The sequence below is a fragment of the Schistocerca piceifrons genome, chromosome 11 (assembly GCF_021461385.2).
Source record: "Schistocerca piceifrons isolate TAMUIC-IGC-003096 chromosome 11, iqSchPice1.1, whole genome shotgun sequence".
NCBI lineage: Eukaryota > Metazoa > Arthropoda > Insecta > Orthoptera > Acrididae > Schistocerca > Schistocerca piceifrons.
The window spans coordinates 47,740,938-47,762,981 of NC_060148.1; the positions used below are offsets into that span (position 1 = coordinate 47,740,938).

Below are 22,044 nucleotides of genomic sequence, written 5' to 3' on the forward strand. Positions count from 1 at the left end.
CCGTTCAGGACGCCCTTCGACGACTACCGACGACGCTCATGTCACGATAGTCAACGAAACTGTGCGTCCCAATCGAAGTCTGACTGTCAGAGAGATTGCTGAAGAAAGTAAAATTTCGGTTGGATCGTGGCATGAAATCACAGCGTCTTGGAATGTATCGTGTTGCCGCTACGTTCGTCCCACGGCTCATGACGCAAGATCAGAATGACCTTCGCCTCGCAAGCTGTGATGAGCTTTTGAATCGAGCAAATGGGAACGAGATGTTCCTTAAAAGAATCGAAACGGAATCGTCACTGTCTTGAAAGGAGGGTATAAGATGAACATCAACAAAAGCAAAATGAGGATAATGGAATGTAGTCGATTTAGGTCGGATGATGCTGAGGAAATTAGATTAGGAAATGAGACAAAGTAGTAAAGGAGTTTTGCTATGTGGGGAGCAAAATAACTGATGATGTTCGAAGTAGAGAGGATATAAAACGTAGACTGGCAATGGCGAGGAAAGTGTTTCTGAAGAAGACAAATTTGTTAACATCGAGTATAGATTTAAGTGTCAGGAAATCATTTCTGAAAGTATTTGTATGGAGTGTAGCCATGTATGGAAGTGAAACATGGACGATAAACAGTTTAGACAAGAAGAGAATATACACTCCTGGAAATGGAAAAAAGAACACATTGACACCGGTGTGTCAGACCCACCATACTTGCTCCGGACACTGCGAGAGGGCTGTACAAGCAATGATCACACGCACGGCACAGCGGACACACCAGGAACCGCGGTGTTGGCCGTCGAATGGCGCTAGCTGCGCAGCATTTGTGCACCGCCGCCGTCAGTGTCAGCTAGTTTGCCGTGGCATACGGAGCTCCATCGCAGTCTTTAACACTGGTAGCATGCCGCGACAGCGTGGACGTGAACCGTATGTGCAGTTGACGGACTTTGAGCGAGGGCGTATAGTGGGCATGCGGGAGGCCGGGTGGACGTACCGCCGAATTGCTCAACACGTGGGGCGTGAGGTCTCCACAGTACATCGATGTTGTCGCCAGTGGTCGGCGGAAGGTGCACGTGCCCGTCGACCTGGGACCGGACCGCAGCGACGCACGGATGCACGCCAAGACCGTAGGATCCTACGCAGTGCCGTAGGGGACCGCACCGCCACTTCCCAGCAAATTAGGGACACTGTTGCTCCTGGGGTATCGGCGAGGACACTTCGCAACCGTCTCCAAGAAGCTGGGCTACGGTCCCGCACACCGTTAGGCCGTCTTCCACTCACGCCCCAACATCGTGCAGCCCGCCTCCAGTGTCGTCGCGACAGGCGTGAATGGAGGGACGAATGGAGACGTGTCGTCTTCAGCGATGAGAGTCGCTTCTGCCTTGGTGCCAATGATGGTCGTATGCGTGTTTGGCGCCGTGCAGGTGAGCGCCACAATCAGGACTGCATACGACCGAGGCACACAGGACCAACACCCGGCATCATGGTGTGGGGAGCGATCTCCTACACTGGCCGTACACCACTGGTGCTCGTCGAGGGGACACTGAATAGTGCACGGTACATCCAAACCGTCATCGAACCCATCGTTCTACCATTCCTAGACCGGCAAGGGAACTTGCTATTCCAACAGGACAATGCACGTCCGCATGTATCCCGTGCCACCCAACGTGCTCTAGAAGGTGTAAGTCAACTACCCTGGCCAGCAAGATCTCCGGATCTGTCCCCCATTGAGCATGTTTGGGACTGGATGAAGCGTCGTCTCACGCGGTCTGCACGTCCAGCACGAACGCTGGTCCAACTGAGGCGCCAGGTGGAAATGGCATGGCAAGCCGTTCCACAGGACTACATCCAGCATCTCTACGATCGTCTCCATGGGAGAATAGCGGCCTACATTGCTGCGAAAGGTGGATATACACTGTACTAGTGCCGACATTGTGCATGCTCTGTTGCCTGTGTCTATGTGCCTGTGGTTCTGTCAGTGTGATCATGTGATGTATCTGACCCCAGGAATGTGTCAATAAAGTTTCCCCTTCCTGGGACAATGAATTCACGGTGTTCTTATTTCAATTTCCAGGAGTGTATTTCGAAATATGGTGCTACAGAAGAATGTTGAAGATTATATGGGTAGATCACATAACTAATGAGGAGGTATTGAACAGAATTGGGGAGAAGAGGAGTTTGTGGCACAACTTGACCAGAAAAAGGGATCGGTTGGTAGGACATGTTCTGAGGCATCAAGGGATCACCAATTTAGTATTGGAGGGCAGCGTGGAGGGTAAAAATCGTAGAGGGAGGCCAAGAGATGAATACACTAAACAGATTCAGAAGGACATAGGCTGCAGTAGGAACTGGGAGATGAAGATGGTGGTGGTGGTTAGTGTTTAACGTCCCGTCGACAACGAGGTCATTAGAGACGGAGCTCATGCTCGGGTTAGGGAAGGATTGGGAAGGAAATCGGCCGTGCCCTTTCAAAGGAACCATCCCGGCATTTGCCTGAAGCGATTTAGGGAAATCACGGAAAACCTAAATCAGGATGGCTGGAGACGGGATTGAACCGTCGTCCTCCCGAATGCGAGTCCAGTGTGTTAACCACTGCGCCACCTCGCTCGGTGGAGATGAAGAAGCTTGCACGGGATAGAGTAGCATGGAGAGCTGCATCAAACCAGTCTCAGGACTGAAGATCACAACAACAACAACTGGTGAAGAGACGAGGGTCTACGGTTATGATGAAGAGACGAATGTTCAATCTTCAGAATGGATCGAGAAAGGTTCTTCGAGACGAAAACAAGCTTGCCATGTCAGGTCAAATGTCAAAGCCATGCTGTTAGTTTTCTTTCACTTTGAAGGATTAGTTCATCACGAATTCGTGCCACAGGGGCAAACGGTTAATCGTTGGCACTATCGTGGCATGTTGTGACGACTGCGACAAAATGTGAGAAGGAAACGACTTAAAACGCAGCAAGACAATTCGTGGCTCTTGCATCACGATAACGAGGCAGGAAATTCATCCCTGTTGGTTCGTAACTATTTCAACAAAAAACGAAATTACTGTGGTGACTCATCCTCCAAACTCTCCAGGCCTGGCCCATGCGGATAAATTTTTTATTTCCGAAGTTGAAAACCCGGTTGCAAGGATGAAGGTTTGCAACGATAGACGAGATAACGGGAAATTCACAGATGGCGCTTCGCGCGATCCAGCAGTGGGGTTAGCAAGACGCTTCCGGAACTGGAAACGCGATGGGGGCAGTGTATCAATTTTGGAGGAGAGTTCTTCGAAGGAGACCAAGCACAATACGTAAAAGGTAAGCATAGAAAAATTTTGCGGCCAAAGTTGCGGAATTTTTTGAAGACACCTCGTAAGTGAAGCGTCCGGAAGGGCCTGAGGAAACTAAATGGGAGCTTGACAAGTTGAGAGAGTACGTGGTGTTGCTGGAGGGATTACAAAATGGAATCAAATTTAGGGGGGTTGGAACTTAAATAGTGGCAACTATTTACTCACAACCGATACAAAACAGTTACATGTTTGCACCTGTTACTGTCATTCAAAATAGTCACCGGCGTTGTGTAGATCCCGTTGCCAGAGATGTGGAAGGCGTGGTATACCGTCAGCAGAGCCTCTTCTGTTGATGGTGCGAATAGAGCGGTCTGCTGCCTGTCGAATCTCTGGAGTGAATGCCACGAAGTGGCTACGGTCGCAGGTTCCAATCCAGCCTCGGTCATAGATGTGTGTAGTGTCCTTAGGTTAGCTAGGTTTAGGTAGTTCTAAGTTCTAGGGGAATGATGACCTCAGATGTTAAGTCCCGTAGTGCTCAGAGCCATTTGAACCATTTTTGAGCCACGAAGTGGTTCCTTCGGAATCAAATCAAAGTTACAAGGACTTAATTCGTATTCCTGTTTGTTTTTGCAGCATCACTTGCGACCAACTTCGTGAAAGAGGCGGCGACACCTTCTGCACAGCCCCCCCATCATTTTGCACGACAATGCGCGGACGCATACAGCGAAAGCTGTAGCTGCTCTGTTCGGTCATTGGGACTGAGTTGCACTGTGCTATCCACCAGACTCCGCGGATGTAAGTCCTTGTGACTTTGATTTGATTACAATGAAGGAACCACTTCGTGGCATTCGCTTCAGAACTGTTCCAGAGATTCGACAGGCAGTAGATCGCTTCATTCGCACCATCAACAGAACAGGCTCTGCTAACGGTATACTACGCTTTCCACATCGCTGGCAACGGGTTGTACACAACGCTGGTCACTACTCTGAAGGACAGTAATAGGGGCAAACATGTAACTCTTTTGTATCGGTTGTGAATAAGTAGTTGCCACTATTTCTACATATACGACTACGTCATTACTCTGCTATTCACAATAAAGTGCCTGGCAGAGGGTTCAATGAACCACCTTCAAGCTGTCTCTCTGCTGTTCCACTCTCGAACGGCACACGGGAAAAATGAACACTTAAATTTTTCTGTGCGAGTCCTTATTTCTCTTATTTTATCGTGATGATCATTTCTCCCTATGTAGGTGGGTGCCAACAGAATGTATTCGCAATCGGAGGAGAAAACTGGTGATTGAAATTTCATGAGAAGATCCCGTCGCAACCGAAAACGCCTTCGTTTTAATGATTGCCACTCCAATTCACGTATCATGTCTGTCACACTATCTCCCCAATTTCGCGATAATACAAAACGAGCTGCCCTTCCTTGTATTTTTTCGACGTCATCCGTCAGTCCCACCTGATGCGGATCCCACACCGCACAGCAGTACTCCAGAATAGGGCGGACAAGCATGGTGTAAGCAGTCTCTTTAGTAGGCCTGTTGCACCATCCAAGTGTTCTGACAATGAATCGCAGTCTTTGGTTTACCCTACCCACAATATTATCTATGTGATCGTTCCAATTTAGGTTAATTGTAATTGTAATCCCTAAGTATTTAGTTGAATTTACAGACTTCAGATTTGTGTAACTTACTGCGTAATCTAAATTTAGCTGATTTCTTTTAGTACTCATGTGAATAACTTCAAACTTTTCCTTATTCAGGGTCAATTGCCACTTTTCACACCATAGAGATATCTTACCTAAATCATTTTGCAAGTCGTTTTGATCATCTGATGACTTTACAAGACGGTAAATGACAACATCATCTGCAAACAATCTAATAGGGCTACTCACATTGTCTCCTATGTCGTTAATATAGATCAGGAACAATAGAGGGCCTATAACACTTCGTTGGGAAACTCCGGATATTACTTCTGTTTTACTCCATGACTTTCCGTCTATTACTACGAACTGTGACCTTTCTGACAGGAAATCACGAATCCAGTCGCACAACTGAGGCGATACTCCGTAGGCACGCAGTTTGATTAGAAGACGCTTGTGAGGAGCGGTGTCGAAAGCCTTCTGGACATCTAAAAATATGGAATCAATTTGACATCCCCTGTCGATAGCACTTATTACTTCATGAGTATAAACAGCTAGTTGTGTTTCAGAAGAACGATGTTTTCTGAAACCGTGTTGACTATGTGTCAATAAATCTTTTTCTTCGACGTACTTCATAATGTTCCAAATCCCTACTGCAAATCTACGTTAGTGATATAGGCCTGTAATTCAGCGGATTACTCCTACTTCCCTTTTTGGTATTGATGTGACTTGAGCAGTTTTCCAGTCTTTAGGTACGGATCTTTCTGTGAGCGAGTGGTTGTATATAACTGCTACATATGGAGCTACTTTATCAGCATACTCTGAAAGGAACCTGACTGGTATACAAACTGGACCGGAGGTCTTGCCTTTATTAAGTGATTTAAGCTGATTCGTTACACCGAGAATATCTACTTCTATGTTTCTTCTCATGGCAGTTGTTCTTGAATGCAATTCAGGAATATTTACTTCGTCTTCTTTGGTGAAAGAGTTTCGGAAAACCGTGTTTAATAACTCTGCTTCAGTGGCACTGTCATCAGTGACTTCACCGTTGTTATCGCGCAGTGAAGGTATTGATTGCGTCTTGCCACTGGTGTGATTTATGTATGACCAGAATCTCTTCGGGTTTACTGCCGGATTTCGAGAGAGAATTTCGTTGTGGAAATTATTAAAAGCATCTCGCATTGAAGTTCGCGCCATATTTCGAACTTCTGTAAAACTTTGCCAATCTTGGGGATTTTGCGTTCTTTTAAATTTGGCATGCTGTTTTCGTTGCTTCTGCAACAAGGATCTGACCCGTTTTGTGTACCGTGGGGGATCAGTACCATCACTTATTAATTTATGTGGTATATATCTCTGAATTGCTGTCGATACTATCTCTTTGAAAACATTCCACAACTTTTCTACACTAACATGATCAGATCGGAAGGAGTGAAAACTGTCTCTCAAAAAGGCGTTAAGAGCATTTCTATCACCGAGCGGGGTGGCGCAGTGGTTAGACACTGGACTCGCATTCGGGAGGACGACGGTTCAATCCCGCGTCCGGCCATCCTGATTTAGGTTTTCCGTGATTTCCCTAAATCACTCCAGGCAAATGCCAGGATGGTTCCTCTGAAAGGGCACGGCCGACTTCCTTCCCAATCCTTCCCTAATCTGACGAGACCGATGACCACGCTGTCTGGTCTCCTTCCCCAAACCAACCAAGCAACCAGCCAACCAGCCATTTTTATCAGCTTTTTTAAACAGATCGTGTTTCTTTTTGATGGTTGTAGGTGTTAGGGTATTCAGCCTAGTAGCAACTGCCTTGTGCTCGCTAATCCCTGTATTCGTCGCAATACTGACTATTTGTCCAGGATTATTTGTTGCTGAAAGGTGAAGCATGCCTTCCCAACCATTTACGCTTCGAGTGGGCTCATGAACTAATTGTTCAAAATAATTTTCTGAGAAAGGATTCAGTACAATTTCGGGTAACGTTTTATGCCTGCCGCCGGCTTTAAGCGTATAATTTTTCCAGCATATCGAGGGTAGATTAAAGTCACTACCGACTATAATTGTATGAGCCGGGTCTTATTTGAAATGAGACTTAAGTTTTCTTTGAACTGTTCAGCAACTATATCTTCTGACCAGGAAAGTACTTGGGCCCGAACAAACAGATCTGTATGAACGTTTGGTTACAAGACCATTATGTACCTCTGAATGCGCTGCTGGGTGTCGTTTTTCTGCAAAACTCTGCAGTCATGCTCTAGATATCACTGTATATGTAATTGTAGACGCTATACGCAATGCAGGAATCTTAACTATAAATGTAATTGCAGAATGTCAATAAAATGCTCCGAACAATACGAATGACTGCAAAACGCACAGTGAACAAATGCAAGTCGGTCGCATGGCGTATTTGCACATTCTATAATATCAGTGTTGAACGTCACGTCACTGACACTTTTGAAGTTGTTCACTGGTTCACCAATATCGTAGCCAGCGTTCTGCCACGCGTAACGAAGCATTGATCTGTATACTCCCGCAGATAACTGTAAATGACAGAATGCATATTCGTGATAAAGAATCTGTCGTGCAATTTCGGCTGCATGTTACTGGAACGTAGTTTAATGAAGTCTGTTATTCTCTTGGCATATACTTTATATTGCCTGAAGAAATACACGTCCAGAGGTTGTGCATATTCTGCAGTTTTAGGCGGATTGGCTCCTAAATCGACATGTTTTCCGCCAGATTATTCCAGTAGTACTCGTTCATCCTTATGTCCCGACCAGGAGTCACAAAGTACTAATGACTTTCTCGACAAATGTGGATTCAAAACTGACAGAAAAAACGTCTTCAGATGTTGTTGCGTCATCTTCCCACTCACACTTGGATCGACGACGACATTTGGAGGGCACCGCCTTTCTATTGCCCTTGACACGCGGGGTCCAAACTTTCCACTGGATTCTTGGAAGCAAATGTAGAGTTTGTCTGCCAATCGGCCGTCCATTGATAAAGCAACATCGATCGTGTAACTGTGTGTTGCACAGTTAACTGACTGCAACATCGTGACAGTGTTTCCATCCCCTTTCATGGATAGTGTTCTGTCACAAGAAAGTTCATAGTTGAAATGACTCTGATCACAGTTCCATACAGAACTAATATCGATGTTTTCTCTCGTGATATGCTCATTGACGTCAGCAACAAACGTTTGAGTTCTTTCAATAAGCTCTTCTTCGTCATCCTTATCTTTTCGTGCTTGGATCATAGTGATACGGCGTGATGTTATCCTAAACTCCTTTTCCAAATTAGTAATAAATGCTAGTGAAGCTGTAAAGTTTGTACACCCGAGATATCTGGCTACGTCCAATGCCCAATGTTGTAAATGCCAATAATGAACGGCGGAACCGCATTCTCGCGCTTCATCGAATTTCGCCATTACACGTTCCTTGATGGTCTTGAACAGCAGTGTACGATTTCCTTTGAAAATTGTATTTCCTTCTCTTTTCTTTGCCACTTAATCCAGTATGTTTTCAATATTGCTTTTAGACTTCAGTTTAGGGTATCTTTTCATAAGCTTGCCGTATGTGTCGAAACCTCTTACGTAATAATCATCGTACATGTTCTCCAGTGTGTTGTCATCAAACGCCGTGATGATACTTGCAACTTTAACCTCCTTCTTGAGAGACGGTTGGTATTCACTGTCACTGCTTCCATCGCCTCTTCCCGCACTTTCCGTAGCACTACCGTTTGCAGTGAGTTGTTCGTCATTATCATCCCTATCATCATCATTATGTGTTAGTGTTACGACAGTATCTGTTTCTAACTTATGCTCATATTTCTGCACTATAATAGATACCAGAAAACATGCGAATCATTCGTCTTCTACACCAGTACCATCTTCACGAAGAAGGGCTCTTCGTAACTTCATCTCAACCAATCGCAATACATTAGGAGGACTGATTACCAATCGCCGAGCCATCTGACGCTTCAGTACACAAATAATGTCACAAAACGCAACTTCAGAGGCACACTGCACCGTCCCTACTGGTCCCGACTGGCGTACCGGCAGCTCAGTGTGCAATGCGGCACGGCATACACAGAGGCCTGTAACGGACGACTGCAGAGTTTTGCAGATGCGGGATATCACTAGTGCAATAAGAGACCTTTAGATTATTTCTCACACGATTTTGGTGTATTTGTGTTTGTTCGAGCCCAAGTACTTTCCTGCTGAGTCGGGAGTCGGTAAAACGATCCAGTTAATAGTTTAGTCCAAATGTCAGGTATAACCTCTACCCATACTATTTTACACGAACTATCTACTTCAATTTCGCTACAAGGCAAACTACCTCTGACAGCAATAAATATTCGACTACCAACTGTATTTAATCTGTCCTTTCTGAACACTACTAGAGCCGGCCAGTGTGGCCGTGCGGTAAAAGGCGCTTGCCCGCATCTCGTGGTCGTGCGGTAGCGTTCTCGCTTCCCACGCCCGGGTTCCCGGGTTCGATTCCCGGCGGGGTCAGGGATTTTCTCTGCCTCGTGATGGCTGGGTGTTGTGTGATGTCCTTAGGTTAGTTAGGTTTAAGTAGTTCTACGTTCTAGGGGACTGATGACCATTGATGTTAAGTCCCATAGTGCTCAGAGCCATTTGAACCATTTGTAAAAGGCGCTTCAGTCTGGAACCACGTGACCGCTACGGTCGCAGGTTCGAATCCTGCCTCGGGCATGGATGTGTGTGATGTCCTTAGGTTTAATTAGTTCTAAGTTCTAGGCGACTGATGACCTCAGAAGTTAAGTCGCATAGTGCTCAGAGCCATTTGAACCATTTTGAACACTACTAGATAGTTTGAAAAAATTTCGGCTGAACTTACTTCCGGCTTTAGCCATTTCTCTGTACTTACAACTATTTGAGCTTCGCTGCTTTCTATTAGGGCCTGGAGCTCTGGTTCTTTCCCAACACAGCTACGACAATTTACAACTACAATACCAATCGTTCCTACAACTACCTTACTGTGTTTTACCTGCCCACTTTTACACGGACGTCCCTTCTGTGGTTCCCTGAGACCCTCTAACCGAAAAAACCGCCCACTCCCTTCCACACAGCCCCCGCTACCCGTGTGGCCGCCTCCTGTGTGTAGTTCCTTCGTGTAGTTCCAACCCTCGTATAAAGAACTTGGCCTGGATTCATGCCCTGACTCAGAAGGGGAGGGTGTCACAAAGCCATTCTGTCATCCCCTGAGGTGAGGTGGCCCACAACGTTTGTGAGTGGTTCTCGATATTGGGGATACTGGTAATAGGACAGAGCTGCTGTCTGGACTAGTCCCACACATATTATGTCAGGGCGGATAGGGGGCTTGTAACGCCGGAAATGCATATCCTCCTATTTCCATCTCTTGTACTATAAATTTTTTTCCTTATTTTGTTACCTGAAGATATGACATTTCTGCGTCTTTATATATTGTAATTGTTTTACTACATATATATATATATATATATATATATATATATATATATATATATATATATGCATTTTTGTCGATGTTTAACTGGTTTGTTTTGTAAATATTATTTGTATTTTTACGCTGGGTCTGGCCTAGGGAAAACTATGCTATCGAACGATTACATCGATAGGTTGTGTGGAGAACCAAAGCGTTTAGGATCTTGGGTAGTGTTAACTCTGCCGCATGGAGCGCGGGCAGAGCAGTATCTGGCTGGAGTAGGGCGGTGGAGCAGGTGTGTTGTGTGACGCTCCCGCGAGTTGCCGCGCTTTCAGGGTTTGGCAACATGTAATTGCGCTCGACTTGCTATGGTAGTTTCTGACACGGTGTCGCGGACGGGGACCATCAGCTGGCGCACATCAAGAACCCGTTTCGCCTGGTGACCGTGTCGAGAAGAAGGCGCGCTAACATCCAGCTTCTGCAACAGCGACGGCCGGCAATGAGTGACTGTCGCCACCTCCCCGATCGACAACTGCAAACCTTCAATCAACCAACAAGGAATACTAAAAGCATGTAAAGTTTTAGAACTGTATGGCAGACCCCAGCTTTTCAAACTGTTAAATTTTTTTCACTAAACTACAGCAACGTAGCATGAACCTTTGTTGCTCATTGTCCCAATTGCATTACCAAGCAGCGTCGCTTCCTTTTCCGGAATGAACCCGAGTGTCGTTGAAATTCAAACGCCAGCATTAAAGTAATATCATTCCATTTCACTGCTTTAATCTCAAAGTTCAGTTAAAGTATTCATAGCTGGCTACAATATTTAGATTACACAAGCACAAATTAAGAGTGCGAGTTTTGTTATCATATTTTAGCTTACCTGTGACTGCAGCTCTGCTTGATACATACTAAACTGTACTATTGTTAATTGTCGAGAATCATTTAATTCAAGTTCAAAGTTAAATCTCTTATTTCTAAATTGCGTAGATTCAAGTAGCTTTTGAAATGATTGTTGAGGTAGCCCAAGACTAACCTTATTTTATTGAATTTCGTAGTGCTTCAGAAACAAAGTTTCACTATTAATTTCAGTCACTAAATTAACTTTCAGTTTCCCAGTTCCATTTATTCTTTTGCTAAATTAAGTCAGAGTGTAGCGAAATTTATTACTTCTGACAAACTTTCAGTTTTCACACAACACGTGTCAACCTTCAGTAGCCACGCTTTTAGTGCTAATTATATGTGCATTAATCTTTCATTTTCAGTTATTATAGTAGTTGCCCATAGGACTGGCGACCGTAATTTTCCACAAATCTCAAATATCTAATTAAAGCCAGTTAATTGTTAACATAATGACCCCACATTTACTTTCTTTATTAACTTTACCCATTTTCAAAATTAATTTCCACCAGTTTCATTTGCATTTTTTCTTTCATTTAGATGCAACCCTGTCCTCCCTCTTTACCGACAGATCGGTGACGATTGCTTTTCCCAAATTTCCATTAGGTACACGCGGTTTAATTTTTCACTGTCATTAAGGTCGATAAGTGAGGGGGAGGTTACAGGCTGTTGCTAGTCACTAGAGTATCTTCAAAGTCACGTAGGCAGTTCATAGCGACACAAATCGTGTGTGTGCGAGCATTGTCCTGTTGAAAAATGACACCACAATTCTATCGCGTGAGAGGTGATACGGGTGGACACAGAATGTCTGTTATGTACCTACCGCTGTGCTGTCATAATTCCATCAATAACAGCCATCTCTGACCTGAAGTCATACCCCATGTTCCTCACGCCATGACAGCGGAAGTAATACCGTTGTGTCTCAGCAAAAGATTCGAGGAATGGGACCTCTCCCTAGGTTGCTGCCACAGTGGTCGACGATGGGGTAGTGCAGAATCCGATTCGTCGCCGAACACAGTGCGATGCTACTCGTCAGCAATATTACGAATAACTTAAGTTGGAACGTTCACATAGATAATATTGCCAGAACACTGAGAAAATGCAGCAGATCTAATAAAGAGACAGCCTATACTATGCTTGTACGTCCTCTTCTGGGGTACTGCTGTGCAGTGTGGGATCTTCATCAGATAGGATCGATGGATAACTTCAAAAAAATTCAGAGAATGGCAGCTCGTTTTGTACTATCCCAAAACAGGGGAGAGAGCGCCACGGATGTGATATGTAAACTGGAATGGCAACCATTAAAACCAAGAGTTTTCTCGTTGCGGGAGGGTCTTCTCATAAAATTTCAGTCACCAGCTTTCTTCTCGGAGTGTGAAAATATTTTGTTGGCGTCCAACTACATAGGGAGGAATCATCGTCGCAATAAAACAAGAGAAATCAAACCTTTCACGGAAACTTCTTTCTTTTTCTCCACACACTATTCGAGAGTGGAGCGGCAGAGAAATAGTCAAGGTGGTTCGAAAAACCCCGTGCCAGGCACTACAGACTAACGACGTAGATGTAGACCTACAATATAGGCTTCCTGGTGATGGCGCCACTGCAAACGCCTCTGTTTGTCTTCTGGTGTCAACGGCATTGTGCACATGTGACAGTAATTCCCCAGTTTGGCTTCTGTCAGTCTTCGTCCAATGCTGTTGAATGGCACAGTATGTCGCATGGAGTCCATTACTTGTTCTCAGAGTACAGGCGCATATGTGAAGGGGTTACCATGTGCTTGGTGCGCAATACAGCCATCATCCCTTCTCGTAGTCAGGCGTGATCTGATCGAGAAGAATACTGACGACGTGAAATCACCATCCCAACCCTACGCTTCCAAAATCAGGCCACTGTGATTTTTGGGCAATCCATAAATACAGGTACCGTACGATGCGACAGATTGGTCACCTGGAGACCCACAATGAGGCCCTTTTCAGATTGTGTCAGATGTGGATACTGCTGCCCCACTCTACATCTCACACTGAGTGAGGTGGGGCAGTGGATAGCACACTGAGCTCATATTTGCGAGGACAACTCTTCAAATCCGAGACCATCAATCCTGATTTAGGTTCTCTGTGATTCCCCTAAGTTGCTCACTCAAATGCCAGGGAGATTGCTTTGAAAGGGTACGGTCGATTTTCTTCCCCATCCCTTGAATCATTCTGTTGGTTGTGCGCCACCTCTAATCACCCTGACGTCGATGGAACATTAAATCATAACCTTCCTTCCCCTCTCCCTTCAACATCTGACACTGTCCACTTTATTATACGCCGGCCGGAGTGGCCGAGCGGTTCTAGGCGCTATAGTCTGGAACTGCGTGATCGCTACGGTCGCAGGTTGGAATCCTGGATCGGGCATGGATGTGTGTTGTCCTTAGGTTAGGTTTAAGTAGTTCTAATTTCTCAGGGACTGATGACCTCAGAAGTTAAGTCCCATAGTGCTCAGAGCCATTTGAACCATTTTGAACTTTCTTATATACCCTACCAAGTCTGGTACCAGCAGTGAACATGAACAACCTTAGTACCATCTGGGACTGCTCTACCTCTACCTGTCACAGAACACTGCCACTCCAATCATTTACATACCCACCAATGGTCTGTACATATATATAGTTACATTGACATCTGACCGTGTCTTGTGCGAGCTTCACTTCCTTTATCAGGCAGTGTATTTACACTACTGGCCATTAAAATTGCTACACCACGAAGATGACGTGCTACAAACGCGAAATTTAACCGACAGGAAGAAGATGCTGTGATATGCAAATGATTAGCTTTTCAGAGCATTCACACAAGGTTGGCGCCTTTGGCGACACCTACAACGTGCTGACATGAGGGAAGTTTCCAACCGATTTCTCATACACAAACAGCAGTTGACAGGCGTAGCCGGGTGAAATGTTATTGTATTTCCTCGTGTAAGGAGGAGAAATCCGTATCATCATGTTTCCGGCTTTGATAAAGGTCGGATTGTAGCCTATCGCGATTGCGGTTTATCGTATCGCGACATTGCTGCTCGCGATGGTCGAGGTCCAATGACTGTTAGCAGAATATGGAATCGGTGGGTTAAGGGGGGTAATACGGAACGCCGTGCTGGATCCCAATGGCCTCGTATCACTAGCAGTCGAGATGACAAGCATCTTGTCTGCATGGCTGTAACAGATCGTGCAGCCACATCTCGATCCCTGAGTCAACAGATGGGGAGGTTTGCAAGACAACAACGATCTGCACGAACAGTTCAATGACGTTTGCAGCAGCATGGACTATCAGCTCGGAGACCATGGCTTCGGTTATCCTTGACGCTGCATCACAGACAGGAGCACCTGCGATGGTGTACTCGACGACGAATCTGGGTGCACGAATGGCAAAACGTCCTTTTCTTCGGATGAATCCAGATTCTGTTTACAGCATCACGATGGTCGCATCCTTGTTGAGCGACATCGTGGTGAACGCAAATTGGAAGCATGGATTCGTCATCACCATACTGACGCATCACCCGGCGTGATGGTATGGGGTGCCATTGGTTACACGTCTCGGTGACCTCTTGTTCGCATTGACGGCACTTTGAACAGTGGACGTTACATTTCAGACGTGTTACGACCCGTGGCTCTACCCTTCATTCGATCCCTGTGAAACCCTACATTTCAACAGGATAATGCACGACCACATGTTGCAGGTCCTGTACGGGCCTTTCTGGATACAGAAAATGTTCGACTGCTGCCCAGGCCAGCACATTCTCCAGATCTCTCACCGATTGAAAACGTCTGGTCAATGGTGGCCGAGCAAGTGGCTCATCACAATACGCCAGTCCCTCTTGATGACCTGTGGTATCGTGTTGAAGCTGCATGGGCAGCTGTACCTGTACACGCCATCCAAGCTCTGTTTGAATCAATGCCCAGGCGTATCAAGGCTGTTATTACGGCCAGAGGTGGTTGTTCTGGGTAGTGATTTCTCAGGATCTATGCACCAAAATTGCGAGAAAATGTAAGAACATGTCAGTTCTAGTATAATATATTTGTCCAATGAATGCCTGTTTATGATCTACATTTCTTCTTGGTGTAGCAATTTTAATGGCCAGTAGTGTATATTATGAATTAGCTTTTTGGAAAAATTTGATGAAGTACCGTTTTTTTGAAATGGTGTTGGCTCGTTCATACACATGATGAGTAGTTTATACAGGCAGATACAGTTTATTTTTGGAGCTTCTTTGCTAGCCTAGTACTCCAGTTCATTGTGAGGAAAACTGCTTCCAAATGCTGGTGTTTGTATTGTTCACAATGTATCAGAATTTGCGGCCTCATAGCGCGCTACATCAGTGGATCTTGTTGCCATAGAAGAGTCTGGGGGTTTTGAATCAGTAAGTGCAACATAGCAGTGAACATTTGGTACCTCTACAGTGTCTGATCATCCATGAGTACCTCCAGCTGTGTACCAGTAGAAATTGGATCTGTATCAGTGCGCATTGTGTTAGCCATTTAGTAATGTAGATATCGCACGTATTTTTATAAGTGACAGTTTCAAATGTGAAAAAAGTATACATTAAGAGGAGGTTAACACTATACTTTTGCCAGACTGCTGCCGCACAGTACTCACTTGCCGTAGTCGGGGTCGTCGGGCCGAGGCGAGACGCGGCCCTGGAAGTGGTCGGAGAAGGGGTTGGTGGCCTGCGACTCGGCGTGCTCCTGTGCCACGCGGTCGAACAGCTGCACGCGGTCCAGCAGGCGTGGGCTGCTACTGCGCCGCCGGCGTGGCTCCTCGCCTGGCACACCCTGAGGAAGGACGCCTTTTGTCGCAAAGAAAGCTCGGCACTATAAAATGTGCAGACAGACTCTGAGAGCGCGACCCTGACCCACTGTGTTTCCCCAGCTGCAGCACATACAGTGCGTCCGAGGTAAAAGTGGGCCTGTGACAGTAATACATAAAGGCGGTCAGGCAAAAACCATCACTTCATTTAAAACTGTAATATACTTTTGTTGGTTACAATTAGAAATTTTTGACAAAATTGGACAAACTTGTCACAGGGATGCAAATCGCTATTGCTACTTGTAGAACATGCACACCTCCTGTTTTTATCAAACTGACCTGTTTCAGACAGTGTAGTCCTTCTTTGTATCTGTTAAAATACATAAAAATAAATGACAATCGGTTTACAATCTTGTGTTTACAATATTTGGGTAGTTTGATAAGTCTGGTAAACATACATGAAAAAGTTGAACTATGGTTGGTAAGCTTGATTATTCCAAGGTTTGTATAAAGAATTTCAACAATGTGCAGCACACAGTTCATTATTGACAGATTTCTGAATTGTTCAGTGAGTCGATTGCAACTGGAAATGAAAAAAGAAAACAAGTTTCATGCCGTTATTAAACATTTTCATTTGAACTTAGGCTGCCACACAAATCAAAACAGAAGTGGATGAAGTTCACGCGGACTCTGCAATACCTTTGAAGACTACTTAATTTTAGATTAATGAATTTAAATGTGGTCGACCAAGCAGTGAAGACAAAGAATGCTGTGGCCGTCCAGTTGATGTTACCACAAAGGAAACCACTGACAAAATCCACAATATGGAAACGCAAGACTGCTGGATACAAATTCGTGAGATTTTTGAAACTGTGAGCATCTCAACTGAGGGAGAACTAACTACATGACAACTGTGTGTGCTCTGTGCGAAGTGGGTGCCACAATGGCTCACAACCAACCAAAAGCATACCTGGCACCGTGTTTCAGCACGATTTGCGACTGTTGATGAAACCTGGCTCCATCATTACACACTTGAGTCAAAACCACATTCAAAACGATGGACAAATGCTGATGAAAGTGCATTGAAGAAAGCAGAGATTATCTTGTCAGCTGGTACTGTGATGACAACTGTATTTTGGGATTCCCAAGGAATAATCCTCATAGGTAACTGTTATGCTTCATTGTTGGATCTTTGGAAACTTTCATCAGCTGAAAAACGACTAAGGTTGGCACGCAACAAAGTTCTCTTTCACCAGGATAACGCAGTATCCCACACATTAGTCATAAAAATGGCGAAGGTGCATTAAATGGCTTCTTATCCACCCTGTTCACCAGACTTAGCTCCAAGTTACTTCTCCCCGCTCCCTAACGTGAAACTCTGGTTTGCTGGGAAGAAATTTTCAGTAAATGGGGAAGTGATACTTGCAATCAACGAGTATTTTTCAGAGCTTAACAGAACCTATTTTTCTGATGAGATGAAAAAACTGAAGGAGCACTGGACCAAGCGTATATTCCTCAGAGGGGACTATATTGAGAAGTAAGGTGAGTGACTTGCGACACAAACTTTTCTTTCTTTTTTTTTTATTGCCAGACTTATCAAACCACTCTCGAATTAGAGAGCCAAAATATATTCTATCTAATTTGTTGTAGTAACCAGTCTTAGTGGAACACTATCAGTGTCACTGCCATATGGCAGAGCACTGTCGCTTTACATTAAAATTGGAAAAAAATAGTGTAATGGGCGTGTTGTGTTTTTTGGTGCCTTTTACACATACCATCGTATTTAAACATACAGTTTTGAAATAATTTGTACATAAAACACACCAGAGGAGTACACAAAAAACATAACTGAGGAGTTCCTACATTGACACAGATACGTTCCTTTGGAGAGAAACAGTAAGAAAACTTTTAAGATGTGTCGTCTCCTTTTGTGCGAACCCATTGTAAAGGAAGCTGCGTAAATGCTAGGTTATAGTATTATAAACACCGGATGGGAACCCACTATCACGAAACCAGTCAGTTTGAAATAATACAAACAGCAGTCGAGAGAGGAACAATAATGATAGCCTTGCAGACAAACAAAAATTAGACGAAGCGAAATGCAGTGTGAGGGGGGGATATGCGAGAGGCGTTCAGTGAATTCCAAAGTAAAGTTTTATGTACTGACTTGGCAGAAAATCGTAAGAAATTTTGGTCTCATGTCAAAGCGATAGGTGGATCAAAACAAAATGTCCAGGCACTCTGTGACCAAAATGGTTCTGAAACAGAGGATGACAGACTAAAGGCCGAAATACTAAATGTCTTTTTCCAAAGCTGTTTCGCAGAGGAAGACGGCACTGTAGTTCCTTCTCTAGATTGTCGCACAGATGACAAAATGGTAGATATCGAAATAGATGACAGAGTGATAGAAAATCAATTAAAATCGCTCAAAAGATGAAAGGCCGCTGGTCCTGGTGGGATAGCAGTTCGATTTTACACAGAGTACGCGAAGGAACTTGCCCCCCTTCTTGCAGCGGTGTACCGTTGGTCTCTGGAAGAGCGTAGCGTTCCCAAAAGATTGGAAAAGGGCACAGGTCATCCCCGTTTTCAAGAAGGGACGTCGAACAGATGTGCAGAACTATAGACCTATATTTCTAACGTCGATCAGTTGTAGAATTTTGGAACACGTATTATGTTCGAGTATAATGACTTTTCTGGAGACTAGAAATCTACTCTGTAGGAATCAGCATGGGTTTCGAAAAAGACGGCCGTGTGAAACCCAGCTCGCGCTATTCGTCCATGAGACTCAGAGGGCCATAGACACGGGTTCCCAGGTAGATGCCGTGTTTCTTGACTTCCGCAAGGCGTTCGATACAGTTCCCCACACTCGTTTAATGAACAAAGAAAGAGCATATGGACGATCAGACCAATTGTGTGATTGGATTGAAGAGTTCCTAGATAACAGAACGCAGCATGTCATTCTCAATGGAGAGAAGTCTTGTAAGTAGGCTGTTTAGGTTTTTATGTTGGTCTATCTAAGTAGGCTGTTTAGGTTTTTATGTTGGTAACGTCACGTAGCGCTCTGTATGAAAATCACTGGCTGTGCTGTGTTCAGTCTGTGGCTGGTTGGCGTTGTTGGAATATTCGCTATTGTAGTGTTGGACAGTTCGATGTGAACAGAGCGTAGCGTTGCGCAGTTGGAGGTGACCCGCCAGCAATGGTGGATGTGGGGAGAGAGATGGCAGAGTTTTGAGAGCGGACGATCAGAAAAAGGAAATATGTAAGACTGGGTGTCATGAACTGAGATTATATATATACAATCTTTCATTTGATAACTGTGCCTTCAGTACTTAGAATCCTTTATTTAGCTGGTAGTATTGGCGCTCTCTGTAGTGCAGTAGTCCGAGTAACGAATATTTTTGTGAGGTAAGTGATTCATGAAAGGTATAGGTTATCGTTAGTGACGGCCAGTTTTTTGTAGGGACTATTGCAAGTCAGATTGCGTTGCGCTAAAAATATTGTGTGTCAGTTTAGTGTTGATCACAATAAGTAAAGAGAGAAATGTCAGAGTACCTTCAGTTCTGCTCAGCTGTTTGAAAATCAGATAACATAAGAAGTTTATCAGCACAGTAATAGATAAATTTTCTAAGGGGATGTTTCAGTCTTCCGAAATAAGAGTGATTTCAGGTGTGCCGAAGGGGAGTGTCGTAGGACCGTTGCTATTCACAAAAAATATATATATATATATATATATATATATATGACCTTGTGGATAACATCGGAAGCTCACTGAGGCTTTTTGTGGACGATGCTGTAGTATATCGAGAGGTTGTAACAATGGAACATTGTACTGAAATGCAGGAGGATCTGCAACGAATTGACGCGTGGTGAAGGGAATGGCAACTCTATCTCAATGTAGACAAGTGTAACGTGCTGCGAATACATACAAAGAAACATCCTTTATCATTTATCTACCATATAGCAGGTCAGCAACTAGAAGCAGTTAATTCCACAAATTATCTGGGAGTAGGCATTAGGAGTGATTTAAACTGGAATGACCGTATAAAATTAATCGTCAGTTAAGCAGATGCCAGACTGAGATTCATTAGAAGAATCACAAGGAAATGCAGTCCGAAACAAAAGAAGTAGGTTACAGTACACTTGTTCCCCCACTGCTCGAATACTGCTCAGCAGTGTGGGATCCGTACCAGATAGGGTTGATAGAAGAGATAGAGAAGATCCAACGGAGAGCAGCGCGCTTCGTTACAGGATCATTTAGTTATCGCGAAAGCGTTACGGAGATGATAGATAAACTCCAGTGGAAGACTCTGCAGGAGAGACGCTCAGTAGCTCAGTACGGACTTTTGTTAAAGTTTCGAGAACATACCTTCACTGAAGAGTCAAGCAGTATATTGCTCCCTCCTACGTATATCTCGCGAAGAGAACGTGAGGATAAAATCAGAGAGATTAGAGCCCACACAGAGGTACACCGACAATCTTTCCTTCCACGAAGAATAAGAGACTGGAATAGAAGGGAGAACCGATAGAGGTACCCAAGGTACCCTCCGCCACACACCGTCAGGTGGCTTGTGGAGTATAGATGTAGATGTAGTTCCACAAAACTTCATAGTAGATGTAGATACTTTGCACAAAACTTCATAGTCTACATGGTGACCATAAAGGCTCTTCATGTTTCCCTAGAAGCGGAAATTTATTAAACATCATCGCAACAAGAACACAAATCTGTACATCTCAATGCAATTGCCTCCAAGAAGAGTTGTAGTCACTGGCAGTCTTCCACAAATCGGGACACTCTGATGTAGCTGGAGACGTGTGGTCAGCTGTGTCCCTAATTTGTCATTTCTGTGCAGTGCAGTACAGTTAATCTTCAAGTCGCATCGCCGCTGTGGCCTGCAGATGAGAGTTGCACCACGAAACATGCTGCTCCGTTAAATAATTTAAGCAAGACAAGAAAAAATTGTGACTGGTAGTTTTGATGAAGTAGATGGATTCGATATAATTTGGCGCGATGTCCCCTAGGAGGACATCCAAAAACTCGTGCTTGCTTGCTAAATTTTTCAAGCTCTTTCTCTTGAACAAATCATCCAATTTTTCTGAAATTGCAATCATATTTTTGTCTTTACATGTACATCAGATGTACCGATTTTTTGGCCTTTTTTTTCTTTTACAGAGCTTAATAACACGGAACGAAACGAGGATATTGCAATGCCTGTATTATTCTGAATTAGTATGCGGCGACTACAGCCGTTATCAAGTACATACATCGTGTTCGCAGTGGGGATATGGGTAACAAGTCAGCTGTAGAATGGAATGACGGCAATGAAAATTTGTGCCGGACCAGGCCTTCTATCCGGACTTCCCGCTTACTATTTGGGCATCCGAGTACCACCCACGGTCAGAGTCAAACGTCCATATCTCGGCAACCATGTATCTACAAACTGTACTAGTGCATTCATTATGTACAGGGTGGTCCATTCATCCTGACCGGGACAAATATCTCACGAAATAAGCGTGGAACGAAAAAACTACAAAGAACGAAACTCGTCTGGCTTGAAGGGGGAAACCAGATGGCGCCATGGTTGGCCCGCTAGATGGCGCTGCCAAAGGTCAAATAGATATCAACTGCGTTTTTTTTTAAAATAGGAACCCCCATTTTTATTACATATTCGTGTAGTACGTAAGGAAATATGAATGATTTAGTTGGGCCACTTTTTTCGCTTCGTGATAGATGGCGCTGCAATAGTCATAAATAAATGCCTTACAATTTTAGATGAACAAGTAACAGGTAGAGTTTTTAAATTAAAATACGGAACGTAGGTACGTTTGAACATTTTATTTCGGTTGTTCCAATGTGATACATGTACCTTTGTGAACTTATTTCTGAGCTCGCATGCTGTTACAGCGTGATTACCTGTAAATACCACATTAATGCAATAAATACTCAAAATGATGTCCCTCAAACTCAGTGCACTTGGCAATACGTGTAACGACATTCCTCTCAACAGCGAGTAGTTCGCCTTCCGTAATGCTCGCACATGCATTGACAATGT

The 22,044-nt window shown here is 44.4% G+C and overlaps 1 protein-coding gene across 1 annotated transcript in view; it reads right to left on the reverse strand.

The window, feature by feature from the left end:
• Nucleotides 1–22,044, reverse strand: part of LOC124720310 (actin-binding Rho-activating protein-like) — a 235,507-nt gene that overhangs the window by 143,628 nt on the left and 69,835 nt on the right. Inside the window, exon 2 of the mRNA XM_047245617.1 lies at nt 15,845–16,020. Within this exon, the coding sequence (XP_047101573.1) occupies nt 15,845–16,020 (176 nt within the window). The remainder of the gene's footprint in view (nt 1–15,844; nt 16,021–22,044) is intronic.